Below are 15,452 nucleotides of genomic sequence, written 5' to 3'. Positions count from 1 at the left end.
TGTAAACAGATAGAGAAGATACCTCTGGTGGTCTGTAGCCAGCTACTACATTCAAGCTTTGGGAGAGGTAGGGATTTTGACCACCTGACAATTGTTTTGAGGAAACTATTAAGATACTTCTTTCTAATCTCTTGCCCGTAGTGCTTTATTTGATGGTAAGGAAAATAACAAAAGCAAGGAGAACTGGAAGTGGCAACAGCATTTTGTCAGGTTGCTCATTACAACACTGTTTTACATTCTCACCAAGATTCACCACTGCTTCCTTTTGAGCTGGTACCCGAACACGTATTGCACTGGATCCTCAGAAATGTTACTGGAAGTCTTTTCAGACTTTTGGACAGTGAGTATCTACCCAGGATCTTCAGAAAAAGACATCAAAGTAGTCAGAGGGCAAATAGCTCTCTGAAGGTGAACAGAATGGTATTACACCTTCAATAAACCCAGCTGAGAGGTCATGAAAGACAAACATACTCCAAGTCAAGTACGGTATTTAAAATCTACACGAACATCTGTTTTCCAGGCAAAACGACGGGCTGGCAGTCCCCAAGACTGTTAAACAATTAGTATTGAGCAATAACTGATCTTTTTTGTACAAAGTTTATTAAGATGTCCAGAAGAATAGATCTGAAAAAACATGTAGCAAATGGTAATTTTAATGATACAGTACAAGGCAACTCAAAACACCTAGAGCATTTATATAGTTGACAAATAAAAATACAGTAATAATTACCATCCCTGAGCAACAGTGCATTTAAATATCATAATAAACAAAGTTACTCAAATGTATCTCTGTATGCAGACGTAAAATTGTTAAAATTTGTTAAAAGACGAAGACCTGAAGATAAGCAACTTGTACTTTAAAGATGTGAAGTGCAACCGGTTTTGGAAAACTTAAATATCACATTTAAACAAACCGAGCTGTTAACTTACTCTACAAGCTACTTAACTGTAGTGCTAAATGTATTTTATTTTCATTTGACTGATCCTTTGTATTGCATACCAACAGCAAGTTTTTTCCTTAATGAAACTGTAGCAGCTTAAGACAATGTCTATCTTTTTCACTACTAAACATTTCATGTATTGTGTATTCAGCAATGGAGTGAATTTGGGAGTCAGAATGAAGAACAAAGTCTCCTCTAACAGTCCAGACTTCAAGCAACAGTCACAAGGAGGAAACTTTAACAAGTTTCAATACCCAGCTTCTACATTCTCCTAGCTTCCAAAAGGTCTGGGTGTCAAAGTATTTAACACAAGGTTCTATATAAAATGGTCTAGCAACTAAATGGTCCACAGGTTTCCAGATACTTACGTATCTCAGCCAAGTGAACAGACAGACAAAGTAATTTTATCTTCCCAACTGTGTATGAGTAATGGCATTTAAGTTAATATCAGCCTCTTTATTGCTGAGGAAGAAAAATGGCGACTTCATTAACAGGCACTGCTGAGAATGGAAAGTTAATTTACAGAAGAATAACATCCTGAATACTGAAAAATAGTGCATACATCAAAAGAACTTAGATTGTGCTCTTAATTTCTTGTATAGAGTTAATATTGTTCATATTATTGTTATTCACAGCTTGATCATCTATCTTTGGCTGTGGACAAACTATATCAGCACAAGTATAATTTATTTATTTCACTGATGGCACTGCCAAATTCACAAAGCTGTAAACATCAACCAGCCTTCTAGGCCCTTACCTTGATCCGTATCTTTGTTCAAACACTAGCAGATCTGAAGTCAAGAGATTAGGTAATAAAATATTTCCTACACGGTAACACACATAACATTAGAAATTTAGTAGATCAAGAAATGTCTCCTGTGTGATCTATGAGTAAGTTTACAAGTACAAACATGGATTCCAGATAACAATATTTTAGCTGTCAATTCAAATAGAAAGAATATAGTATTAAAAACTGGCAATACTTGAATAAGTATCAATTACCTTCAAACCAACCAACCAATCTGCTTTGAGCAGGAAATTGGATTAGGTGACCTCTGAAGTCCCCAAATAGGATTTATGACTATATAACTGACTTACTACCCATCTCCTTAGTATTGAAATATTAATAAAAGCTTTACAAAGCAGTGATGAAATGCTGTTATGTTATTAAAAGAAGTAAAACCTCTGTATCTTTCAATTATTCACTGATCAGTTGCTTTTTCCTAGCCACTGGCTGACTTATGCTTATGTCCATTTAATTTACAAATCAGGTAGTATAAGAATTATGGTATCAGTTAGAGCAAATAAGCAGTATTAGAAATAACAAAAGTACTGGAATGTAACAAAAGTGACATCCACTTTGTAGGATAACAGTTACTTGAGTCCTTCACATGAAGCTGAAAGAAAAGAAAAAGCAAATCCAACTTTAACACAAATACTCTAAGGTTTTATACACAGCACAAGCTGTATCTTGTACTAATTCGATATTGATTAGTTAATGATTTCGCATCACCAGGTAATAATTTGGCCCTAATTATTAGGCCAATAATTATTTAGCCTAATACAGAATTAAAAAAATTCTGTATAACAGAATTCACTTGACTGTTCATATAGAGAACCAGAATGTTTTCATACAGTTCAGCTGTTCAGGATATCTGTGATTCACTTGTATTTCTTAGTTTCTAAGTACAAATTAATGCAGAATGGTTATTTTAGAGCTGATCATACTAAGAGACTAACACACTGAAATGGGTCCTTTTCCCACATCCTTCCAGTGCTCAGACATACCATAGCTCATGACAGAACGAACAAACATGATGTGAAGAAGTTTGCATTAATCAGTATGACTGAAGCTCCCATAATACAGTAAAAAGGTTCTGAAGTCAGTATTGTATTTTTCAGAAGTCTACAGGTGTTATCAGAGTATGACCTAAGTTAATTACCTCCTTAAAAAGTCAAGTTTCTTGATATCTATAAATTAGGGGGAAAAAAATGCAACACTAGTTTCAGTTTGTTTATGCAAACAAAAGCTGTGTTTTACTGTCCCAGCCACTGAATATTTTTTGCCAACAACTCTGGCGCTACAAGAGGCAAAATCCAGTGCTGTCCCATTCTTCTTGCTGCACTCATGAAAATGCTGGAGGACTTCCTTAGTGGAAAGGATTTGCGGTGGTAAGCAAAACCAAACAGGCTTCCACACATTCCCCTGTACTTCCTTAAGTACAGCAAACAAGACCTGCTGAGGCAATCACTTCACTGGATGATGTAGACACCTGTCATAGAGGGGACATCCCTTATCCTATTTACTGAGCAGTCCTTGATGTCTTCCATATTTTGATGTTTTCCAAGCTTTTTCAATTTCACAAAATTCACTTGAATAGTATATCCTAACAAAAGATGTGAGAACCCCCTTTCAATGTGGTAGTTATTGAGAATGAATTTTTCAAGTCAACAAAATGTCTGGTTTTGCCTTTAAAAGCTTGGGTTTTAGGGAACTTCTGATATCTGGCAGTTTTCCAGACAGCAAGCTGATCTGGACTGTTGGTCACAGAAAATGAAAACAGCATATTTAAAGATAAAGAATTTAAAAAGAAAAAGAAAATAGAGAATACAGTTGCATATGGATGTTAAAAGCTTCTCCCCTTTACTATCAGATCAAGCAACTTCCCGAAGAAGTTTTCCCAGTCTGGGTAAAAGCTGCAGGTATTTGGCCTGTACTCTCCAAAATCATCCATTCTCACTAATCACTTCTTTTCACTGTCTGGAATGGAATCTTAGAGAAGAGAAAAATTATATTCTTCCCCTTAGGATACTCATATATTCTCCAGTTACTCTATATGCCACAAAATGTCAATATTCTAAAAGTGTACACAAGACATAGAGGAGGAATCCTTAAATGGTCTTACAGTCCTTAAATGTCTAACAAAACAGTTCATGCAACAAGATAAATATTTTTATGCGCTCAAACAATTCAATTATTTACCTGAAGAATTTATCCCAGGAGTGACACAAGCATCACAACACCCATAAACTGAATGAAGAGCACCAAAGGTGTCATAAATGACCAGACAGGCCACAAGGCAACGTTGAAACTAGGAACAAAAGCAGGAAGTTTTTGGTAAGTTCAATTGTCAAACTATGGAAATACCAGCTGCACAAAGAAAAGATGGCACGAGAGGAAATGACATTTAAATTACAGAACCTGGAGAAATACTTGTTTCTTTACGACTTGAGAGAAAACAAAACAAAAGATGCCAGCACCTACTTATTAAATGGATAGTTTAGTTTCCTGTTTATTTACTGACAACTCATCCTAGAACTTCAGTAGCTGCTGCTACTGATTTTATGCTGAGCAAGTCCACTCAGTCCCACCAAGGGTAAAGATACCTTTTACTTTCAGAATCTCTGTATATGAAACACCTGAACATTAACTACTTTTGATTTTTCCATGGGCATACATGGCAACTGAGAGAAGTCTTAATTTGTACTTCTAGTCAAGCAGATTTGAGTTAATTGAAGAAAAAGGTCGAAAACCTACTTATTTTACTGAATTACAAATTTGACTAATTCTAAACTCTAGGGAACCTTTATCTTCTTCAGTCTTCCCTTTTTTCCCAGCATTGCAACAAATACTGACCGACATTATTCAGATAAAGAGAGAACCAGCTTTCATGCAGAGATCAAATAAATATATGTACACATGTATGTAATTTTTTCATTCACGTGCCCATAGGCTCAATTCTGACTCCTATTATCTCATAAAGTAGCACTTACTAAAAGTACCATTCTCTGACAAGATAAAACCCCTTAAAGCTCATATAAGAATAGTCAGAAATATAAATGTCAGTATATGTTTGCTATTTATAGATTGTTTGGTAATGAAGAACTCCCTATTAGAAATTAATCAGGCATAACTTTTTCTCAGCTACAGAATACACCTTTGTCTTAATTTGTAACCATCACCATTGTCAGAGGTGAGCCATTTACACTAACAGACCTAAGGACTCAGTTTTCTCAGAAATTTTCAAGATAGAAAAGATCTGGTACATCTACGAGTACACTTAATATACAGTTTCAAGAGTTAAAACTCTTGCTTTGTGGATGAATGTTGAAAGTAGAAAAAATTACACTATGCAGAATTGGTATTGTCACCGATACACTTAGTAGAATTAAAGAAATTATGCTTTTTACAAACTGAGCCCATTAACACAGTTAGGCTTGCACAGGTTTAGCAGAAGTTTGTACAATGTTTGAACTTACCAAATTGCTGCTGCAATAAAGGTAGCTGTTGTGATAGGTATCAGTACCGGATACTGCGCATCGTAGTCCTCTATTCCACAATACCACTCCAGATACAGTATGCAGTAAAAGGCAACAGCTAAACATGCAGCCAATAAACAACTGCCAGAGGCAAACCACCAACTGTGGGGACAAAGCATGTTAAGCACAGTCATGCTGCAGTTTGCACATTTATCTTCATTCTAGTCTAGAGACAGAACAGACAATACCTGTTAATTATACTGATTGGCCTAGACGTCCTGTTGGGTTTTTTCTTACATTACTTTTACACAACACTTTTCTAAAGCTGTCTAATATACATAACTACTTGAGTTTAATTTTGCAATGTATCATTCCTGTCATTTCTTTTTCCCTCAAAAATTTTGAAAATGCAATGCAACAGATCTTGTCAGTGATGTTCTATACTACCACACCAAAAATACTTTGTCAGTAATGAAATAAAATAGGCTCCACTGCAACTGTGCTTCTCACTATAAATTAAGACTACTGATTTTTGTGCAATAGAAATGTTGCAGAAAGCTTGAGTAAGGTTTCAAGTTTATGAAATCTCAAATTTAACAGACAAGAAGCATGAAGATTTTTCTTTATAGCAGCTGAAGAAAACCATAGAGAAATCCAGGATTTCAAACTCAGAATCAAGAAAACACAGGGTATGCAATTATTTAGGAAGACACACTTTTGAGCCCCTTTGAAGACATACTTCAGGAGTAAGATGGGAAAGACAACTTGGTAGGAAGGTGCACTTAAATAAATCTTATACTTATCTGAATGTGTATTTAGCAAATAAAAATTTTAAAAAGTGAATTATTACTACAGTTTGCTTACTAAATTACAACGGATAATCAAGTATCCTCCTACTCAGGTAACATCTGCTCTGCTATGGTACTGTAAATATCATATGCTATTATGGTACCTCAGTACTACCAATTAAGAAACCTGCATTAAGCGGGTTTAGTCTACCTAAACAAGCAATGCAGGAAGACAGGGTCCTGCAGGGAACAAATGGGGCCACCCAAAACTTTGATCATGTCCTGGAGTCGCTAGTTTGTATCTACAGCAAACTGGATGTACCGTGTATCTAGACTAGTCTGGAAGAGCAGCTCCAGAGAACCTCTCAGCACAGAGCAAGGTCCTGTTCAGCTTCCACGTGCTGATACAATAACCACAATGACAGAGTTTTAAAAGCACTTCCAGGTGAAGCTGTCTAAAAATATTTCACACTCATCAATCCCACTGAATATAATTTATTAGAAAAGAGAAAAGAAATAGAAATTACTTCATAGAAATTATTTCACTACTCTTTTGCTGATCTACTCAAGTCTAGAGAACTTCTAGAGAAATGAACCTCATTTTGACATTTAAAAATTTCAGGTTTTGCTTAAAGTAAAATCAAAACCCCAACACTTTCAACGAAACAGGCCGCGATTTCTTGTACTTAAGTGTAAACTTGAAGGTACAATATTAAAACATCCTGCTATTAGAACAAATTTTGCATGTACACAGATGGTTCAAAAGAGCCTAAAGAAAAAAAAAAATCACTCTAGCAAAATTTTCAGCATTGTATTTACTTAAAAATTAGGTGGTCATCTGGTCCAACCTCCCTGCTCAAGCAGGGTCACCTAGAGCTGGTTGCTCAGGACAGTATCCACATGACTTTTAAGTATCTCCAAGGATGGAGACTCCACAACCTCTGTGGGCAACCTGTGCCAGCGCTCGGTCACCTTCACAGTAAAAAAGCGTTTCCTGATGTTCAGAGAGAACCTCCTGTGTTTCAGTTTGTGCCCATTGTCTCTGCTGCTCTCACTGGGCACCACTGAACAGAGCCTGGCTCTGTCTTTCATGCACCCTCCCTTCAGGTATTTATATACATTAATATCCCTCCAAGCCTTTTCTTCAGGCTTCCCATTGTAGATCTTGTTTATCCAAGATTTAAAACAGTGTTCAGATGTAACAAACAATGTGACTGGAAGATGAAAACACAACTTTCTTTGTAAGAAAAGGTACCTTACCTATCTGCTTGAATAGTTTCTTTAACAGTTTTAAAAAAATCAAAGTAGTATGTCACAGCAATCGATGCCAAAATCCAGAACGCAAAATGAATATTCAGTCTGGCAAGAGGCTTCCTCTTCTTCTCTACAGCTGTAGACTCTTCTGTAAATAAGAACATAATTATAGCACTAAAGCCAGTCATTACATGGAGTATGATTATAGTTACGTAAAACATGATGCTTTATCCTTTTAATTCATTTATCCGTGGAGATTATTATATTCAGTATAATACACTTTGTATGACAGAGGAAGTATTCCCTAAAGCTCTGCACATTTCCTGAAGTGAAACAAACTAAGCAAGGTACCCTTTGATAAAATGATAAAGCAGTAACAATCAGCACATACTGTGTCAGTGTACCCTTTTAGGAAATTAACAGCTGACTAGATTTTGTAAGGGTTAGTTAACTAATAAAAAATCTCCTAGTGTTATTAAAGCATTTTTATTAACTAGCACGCAGAAAGTCAGGTTGGTATTTCCAATTACTAATATATTTGTATCCTTTTTTGTTAATTTTAAGATTTGCAAACCAATTTCAGGCGTGAATGATTTTCTCGTACTCAACTGCAGTTACTTCAGTGGAGATTTTCAACTTCAGTTTTCAGGAGGTACTGTGATTCGCGCCGCACACCTTCAGCAGGTAAACTACCGCTATCATTGTGCAGAAAAGTACCTTTTCTTTTTTCCCTCAACACCATATATTGTTTTAGAGACAGCAAGACAACAGAGCAAGCAGACTAGAAAGCATATTTTTGTGCATGACAGTAACCAGGTAACACAGTCAATATTTATACACACTGTCAAAAAAGGTGGCAAAGGTGCCTTCTATGTTTCATACTTTGAACTTTATGACTAGAATGTAGAGCCGGCCTGTGTGCCTCCAGCAGCGTGATGTATGCTGGCTTCTCCACAGGCGTTATTATCACCAGCTGAGCGTGCTAAACAGCTCTGCTGGAGTTTACAGGCATTTTTGCTTTTTATTTCCTAGATTCTTCCTCATCTACTCGGGCTGGACTCTGGAGCACTCAAGCAACTTCACCCCCATCAAGAAATCCACGGTTGCGAGCCTTTTACACAACTCACGTCTCCCTTTTCACTTCCAACTCGCTGTTAGGAGCTGACACCCGAGGGAAGAGGTGCTGGCTACAAGCAGGCAGTATCCCACCGGCCCCTTTACCAAGGAGCCCCCTCACTCCTGCCGTGAGCAGGATCCATCCCCTTCCCCGCTCCGGCGGCGGGACAGGCGCTGCTTGTCACCGCTCCCGGCCCGGGCATTCCCGTCACACCGCCCGCCTCATAAAGCCCAACTCCGCTCCGCTCTCCTCCCGGCGAGACCCCCGCGCCCCCGGCACCACCCACCGGCCGTCCCGCCGCCCCCCAAAGGCGGCTGCGGCAGCGGCGGGTCGCGGGGCTCTGCCCCTCGCCGCACAGGGCGCCTGAGCCTCGGCAGCGCCTCCCCGCCGCTGTCGCCGGCCTCCATCTTGGGCCGCTCCGGCAGTGACGCCAGGGCGGGGGCGGGAAGCGCGGCGGCCGTTACGGCCGTTGGCGTGAGAGGCGGCCGCCGCGCGTGAGGGGGAAGAGGGAGGCGGGCAGGCGGAGGGGCAGCAGAGATGGACTCCGCCACCGTTCAGGGCCGGTGTGGCTGGTCATAGCCTTGGTGAACCCGTGTTCAGAAAGCAAGTCGGAGCGGCCGGGCCCCGAGCAGAGCGGGGGGGTGGTTGGGGGCTGCCGGAGCACAGCTGTAGCAAGTGGGGATCCTGGTAATGGCCCAGAAATACATTATAAATAAACAGTATCATAAATCGGACTAATCCCCGTTGAAAAGAGCAGTGTGATGAAAATCCAAGTGCAGAAGTGAAGTCTTGTTTTGTGAAAATAATTTAAAAAAATAGGGGAAAACTGGGTGTAAGTATTTTGCTCATCACATTTTACAAGCCAGATGCTCTTGAGGACAGATGTTCGGAAAATCTACATTTTGTGACACTGAGCAGTGGTTTAGATGGAACAGGGTCAAATAGGTCTGAGAGGTTTCAAGAACCAATGCCCCTTGAAATGGGTGGAAAAAAACTGGGATAAGTTAATAAAATAATATTTCTTCTGCATATATAGTGTAATTCATAGAGTGTTATAGCAGGTTTAACTCAGTAGACTTACGTCAGTTCAATTAGTGTAACGATGAGAGTACGTAAGACTAATTTTTTTTTCAATGTATTTAATTACCACAACTTTTTCTTACATTCAGTTTGAATTGTAGATGCTGAAGTAATGGAGGATTTTACTTCATCTGTGCATTCTACAGGTAGAAATAAAATAGCACTGGCTCTTCATTTGTCATGTCACCAGATAGTATAGATACCCCATGTTGTATAATCTACCTGGAGATGTCATCTTTTCAGCAAAGGGGCTGCTAACAGTAATTTATCAGGAAAAAATAGAAAAAGACTATATTTGCCTAAGTATCTTATCATCTGTGTTATAGATGAGTGAGGTTCTAGGGACAAGGGAAGCAAGGGTTCTGGTTATTCTTTATTACTGTGCATTGAGTTTTGAATAAATTCAACCTAAAAGATAGAAGAATGGAACAATTTTTTTTTTTATTTTTTTTTGTGCAGAAAGCCAGGCCTTCATTTACATCTGAATTTTACAGTGAGTAGAAATTGCTTTTCCCAGCCTTAGAACATGTCTCACATAAAGGCTAACGACATTGTAGTCCTTAGTGACTACAGTGATTATTTTTTATTTAGTTCAGTTGAATATTTTGAAGGTAATGGCTCGTGGGAGCCTCTGAGCTCTGCTTTCTTAGCAATGAAATAGAGGTTTCTTTGTTTTATTTCCTTTGAGTGAAATTATTACCTCAGCCTTCACTTTCATGCTAGTGATTCAAATAAGAAACAAAGGAAATCTTCACGTGCTTTCTTTGCAAAAGCTATTCATAGGAAACATCTTTGATTTAAACGTAGCAAATAAATATATATGCTTGAAAAGGCTAAGATCTGTTAGTGTTGTTAAAACGAAGACTCCTGTTTACCGACAGAGTAGGTATTGTGCAAAGAGCTGAAATAAGACCTTCCTTTCCCTGGCTCACTATTGACCTTAACCGAGACCGCTTATGTTCAGTGTTTGTAGAGCTGAGATGTTTTCTGTGATCTTTTCATAGAGCTTCTCTGATTCAGAAATTATTAATCTGTTGAAGAGTAGATAGCAATCAGGAGCTGAATTGAGACTGTTACAAAGCGAGCAACATAATTAACAAAGCATCTAGACAACGGGCCTGTTATGGGTAATTAATTTGTGCAAGTTAGTTTAAGAATCCCTGCAGAAATATTAGGCAGTATTTTAAAATGTGGTGCTTGGTCTGATAAATTTAGTTAACGGTCTGTGAAAGCAATTTTTGAATTTGCAGATTCTGTGAAGGAAATGTACAAAGAGTAGCATTTGCAGCAATGTTTTTGTCAAATGTATTCCTGGTCTCTTGCATAACATGAATTCTTCCCACGTTTTCAGAAACTGACTTCAACACCTTCACATTCTTTTCTTTTAAATAGAAAAGAATGCTTTGTAAGTTATTTGAATGTTTTGAAATATTCAGGTTTCAAGTGAAAGCTGAATTTTGCAATCTAGTTGAATATTTTGAAATTAATTTTCTTGTTGCTTGCTGAGTATTTGCTATTTACTGATTAGTTGTTTTTATTTTAATTTACAGGTAATTCTTAAAGACAAACACAAGTGGTAGCTTTATATGTGCCTTCACTGGGTACATATAAATTTTAGAATTAGACTTCCCAGTTATATTTTCACTTCTAGAAAGTCAAATTAATTTTCTAATATTGTAGCAAATATTTGTAACTTTTCCCCCATTACAGAAATCAATGGCTAAATTAACCCAAATGTTACGTGTTCACAAAAGACCTGACTGGAATTGTTTTCATTTCGTATCTAAGTAAGGTTGACTCCTCTCTCCATATGTTCATTTTTAGCTGAAGAAGGTTGGCTACCGTGTAGGCGTATTCTTCATTTTAAGGAACAATTGTGCAGTATACTCTGCTTTCTGTTCATGAACTAAATAATAAAGTGAGTAGTAATATGCTGCTTATCTTCCGCTATCAGGAGTAAAAGGATTAGATGGGTAGAGATTCTCCATCCTTTTAGAACATTGTTCTTGGAGTAAAGCCTTGCATATCCTCTCTTACACAGAGTGAAAAAGTAAATACTTTGTCTAACTCATCCAGGTAAGAAAATACCCCTCAAATAGTACTACAGTTCTCTTGCTTTCATCTAGCATTCTTTCAATTATTTTAAATTCAGTACAATGGGGAAAAAAAATCACCAAAGGACTTAAAAGCTCTTGGTATGAATAACAATGCACATGTGAGAAACAAAAGGTTAAAACTCAATCGACTCTGAATGTAGTACATATACAAACTATTGAATTCAAGTTGAATTCTCATGCGAGTATTAAATGACAGTGCAGCCCTGAATTGACTCTTTACAAAGGAAACAGTACAAATAATAGTGTGTTTGATATCAGGAATGCACTATATATAAGCATGCTAGCATTTGAACTTCATAAAGGAAAAGAAAGCAGAAAAGACAAAGGCAGTTAAGGTGAAGAGGGTATCTAAGAGAACAGAAAAAGGACGCACCACATAATGTCATCTGATTTATCTTGGTATGTTATTCTTCACCTTGAAAGTTGTCTGCCAATTACAAAACAGTAGGTGGTCCAGAACATTATTTAATCTGAAATATCTGTTTGATGGAAGACCATTTCAACACCCTCAGTTGTTCTGGTTAAAAATGTTAGATAGCTTCAATGTTTGACTCTTGCCTTTTGCTATAGTTGGCATCAAGAATATAAAATGCAAGGGCTGTTCATTCCAGCTTGGATCTTCAAACATGTAAACAAAACCCATGAAATAAATCTGGATAAACCATTCTGCTAGAAGTTGCTAAGTAAATCTTCCTACTCTCTCTCCTAAACCATTTATTGAGTTTAGTTTCACTTAACTATGCGCACTTTCTTAGGGAGTACAATGGCTCTCAAAATGTTTTCCCAAGACTACAGTTTAATGATACAAAGCATTTGGCAGCGATAGTCCAGCTATGATTGTTCTTGACTGCTCAATCCCCAGTAGTGGTATATAATACCTCTCAGTTTGAGGATTTGATCTGGTTTTAAAAGCCTGCAAAAAAGCAGGTGTTGGCGGAGAGGCAAAAACAAATGGCCAGATGTGGGAGGGTGGGAAAGGAAACACTTGGGAATTACTGAACTCGATTTCCTCACTGAGGAAGAAGTCTGTGCAACATGCATCTGTAACAATATGACAAGAATTTCATACTTAGGGCATTTAGGAACATTTGGGGGATTTTTGGAATAAGGAAAATCACACATCAAATTCACACAGGAAAGAGTACCAATTGTGGGAGTGGGCATTCAAGTTTATTATTTGTTGAACATGTGCTCTACAGGGGTATTGCTGTCCTTAGGCATGATACGTACCCAGTGCTCACCTCTGAAGCCACTTAAGTTCTGAAAGTTCACCAAAAAAGTTGAACTTTCAAAGGCAGAATAGGTGAGACAGAATTGAAGCAGCAGGAAGGGAAGAAAACCATATTTCATGGTGTAAGACAAGGAAATTGTAGGAACAAACAGTCCATAACATAGCTAATAGTAAATGGTAGAAGGGAAAAAAAAAAAATCAATAAAGCGCTCTAAGTGTAAGAGTTGTTTATATGATTCAGTAGAAGTTTTTATACTGGCAGTTGATTTAGAAATACAAGGCAGAAATGCAGGCACAAAGTATTGGCTTCAGTAAGTGAAGCACTTGCTTTAATGGTAAGAAAGAAAAGTCTAAGAGAAAACACTGGTCCCGTGTCACCCACAAAAAACATTAGCTGTTGTCATGCGTGGATACTGTACAGTGTCAATAGCTGTGTATCCCTCCTTGAATTCCTTACCATCATCAAGAATCAAAGGCCAGCAGAAGGGCAGAAAATGAAATGTATGAAAGTGCACTTCATGCTTTGTATTTATACATTAATAGCTGGATCACGAGAGTTCGTTACGTAGCTACTGTGGAGAACAGAATGAAGGAGTAAAAATCACAGGGTTTGAGCCATCTGCAATGCAGGTGGAATTCTGGTGTTATTTTTGTTACTTAAATGAGATGTAGTGACCTGAGTACTTTCAGGTGGATTTCTTGTTGCTTGAGAGGAAGATCTCAGTATTTTTAAAAGCACCTTTTTTCTAATAAAACAAATACATGTGAGAGTTGAGCTTGACTCTGTAATCAGGCCTCGATTAGGATTTTGATATTAATTTAGTAGTAATGCATTCCACCTAAAAGTTTGAGAATGGTAGTTTAATGGGTAGGCATAGAGAGACACAATTTCTGTTTTTCTGCTACTTTCAAGTGATTTCAGGAACTGTAAAACTACTTCTGTGGGAATTCAGTTATTTTACTTCTGCTATAACTCAAATGGAGTTGAGTAGCAAGGGCAGTTTCTATACAACAGATATACTTTGAGAAGGGCAAAACAGTCTTTATTTGAAGACTGGACAATTTTAAGTCTTCTAGAATGAATCAAAAAAAGGAGGGATAAATAAAAAAGAAAATGAGGATACACTTGAGGAAGGACTAAGCACTGTGATCCTCAGTCTTGCAAAAAAAAGTCCAATCTAAGCAAAAAGCTTGAAGGTTTTTCAGCCCATACTCTGTAAGGGTGTAAAAAGCAATAGGATTCAGGTGCAAAAGGAATTATATCTCAACAAGTGCAAAGAAAGCAAGAGGTTGTAGGCGCAAAAGGAGTTGTATCTTAACAAGCACAAAGAAAAGTTACTACTAAAACTTCCTCCAAGTGAAATTTAGAATTCAATATAAAATAACACTTCCTGGAAAAGTACTAATGGGAAACATAATATGTTGCTTTTCTTGGCTGACAGAGCAGAAAAGAAACTTAGAGGACTTATTCTTGTTTTTTCTTAAAGGCTAAATTGGGAGAAGAAGGGGATAAATGTTGAACATATTGACTGACATATCTTGTAACCTGTGAGTACAGCTCAATCTATAGAACAATATGCCTTCTTTTTGCTTATCTGGCACAAAAAGTTTAATATTTGCTCTCTTATTTCCTTAATAAGGGTGAGTGTTACAGCTTTAAAAGTTTCCGAGTGAAGTCGTGTATTGGATCTCTGTATCCTGCGGTCAGCAGCTCTGAGCCACCGCTCATGGCGGGGTCTGGCTGCATTGTACTGATGCAATCGGATTATAGCACCAGGTGGGAGGATCGGTTTTCAGTGGGAGAAAGAAGAATGAGCTACTCTAATGCACCAGTACATTGGAGGGCTGAGCACAACAAGTAAGTAGCTGTCCTTTGAAGCTTTTTTCTTTCGGTGATCAAACTCCCTACTTAAATGCTTACACTATACTTATCAAGAAAGCCCTTAGTTGTAGACATTTTTTCTAATAGACAATACTACTTCCACCTTTCCCCCACCACCCACCCCCTGCCACCAAGACACTCAATTGCCAAGACACTATTTTAGAAAGGAAAAGTTTAGCAATAAGGCATATTTTATTATGGAGAGACATTATGCTGTTCAGAAAATCAATAAAACAAGCATATACTAGAACATTTTCTAATGCTATGTTACAATTATCTGATGGTTTCTCATCCATTTATTGTGACTGTTGACATTAACAGTGACTGCTAAACATAACTTGTGGAAAATAAAAAAAAAAATAAGTTCTGCATGATTTTGTCACATTGTATTAAATGCTAAGTAAAGCTTTATACAAGCATTCTCTTGCACTAATTTTTCAGTACCCTGACCCATGTTACAACAAAGAAATTTCCTGTGATTACAGTACTGAGTGAATACTAGAAAAATGTAAATTAACATTGATTTTATCTGTTTTCATATCTGAATTTGAAGCAGAACAAGTGTAAAATATGTAGTTACAAAGTAAAAAGTTAGTATTACGACTTTTTTTCATACTATAAATAACACAAACACCCAGCTCTTGCTAGTAAAATCAGAACTCTCTTTACATTCTTATTTATTGAGATCTGTCTGTACAAACTACATTAAAATACTGGCTTTAATGGTATAAATTAATGCAACTAAACTAGGAAATGCAGAAAAGTAGAATTGACACTTGTGC

At 37.5% G+C, this 15,452-nt stretch overlaps 1 protein-coding gene across 1 annotated transcript; it reads right to left on the bottom strand.

Moving 5' to 3' along the window:
• Nucleotides 1-125: 125 nt before the first annotated feature.
• Nucleotides 126-8,775, bottom strand: TMEM128 (transmembrane protein 128). The gene is made up of 5 exons (XM_074148115.1): nucleotides 8,647-8,775; nucleotides 7,250-7,391; nucleotides 5,202-5,363; nucleotides 3,925-4,033; nucleotides 126-2,338 (listed from the first exon to the last, which is right to left on the bottom strand). The coding sequence occupies exons 1-4, from the start codon at nucleotides 8,765-8,767 to the stop codon at nucleotides 3,934-3,936; spliced, it is 525 nt and encodes a 174-aa protein (XP_074004216.1). The 5' UTR covers nucleotides 8,768-8,775; the 3' UTR covers nucleotides 126-2,338; nucleotides 3,925-3,933.
• Nucleotides 8,776-15,452: the final 6,677 nt, after the last annotated feature.

Source organism: Numenius arquata, chromosome 5, assembly GCF_964106895.1.
Source record: "Numenius arquata chromosome 5, bNumArq3.hap1.1, whole genome shotgun sequence".
In the NCBI taxonomy this organism is placed as follows: Eukaryota; Metazoa; Chordata; class Aves; order Charadriiformes; family Scolopacidae; genus Numenius; species Numenius arquata.
This window is presented reverse-complemented; position numbering and strand designations above follow the sequence as displayed.

Bases quoted from the DNA above. Each gene is read 5' to 3' on its own strand.
- TMEM128 (XM_074148115.1), bottom strand. From the start codon at position 8,767: ATGGAGGCCGGCGACAGCGGCGGGGAGGCGCTGCCGAGGCTCAGGCGC. The intron at 5,364-7,249 runs GTAAGGTACCTT...TTGTCCCCACAG, and splicing joins GAAACTATTCAAGCAGATAG to TTGGTGGTTTGCCTCTGGCA. The intron at 4,034-5,201 runs GTAAGTTCAAAC...TTTTGTTCCTAG, and splicing joins TTTATTGCAGCAGCAATTTG to TTTCAACGTTGCCTTGTGGC.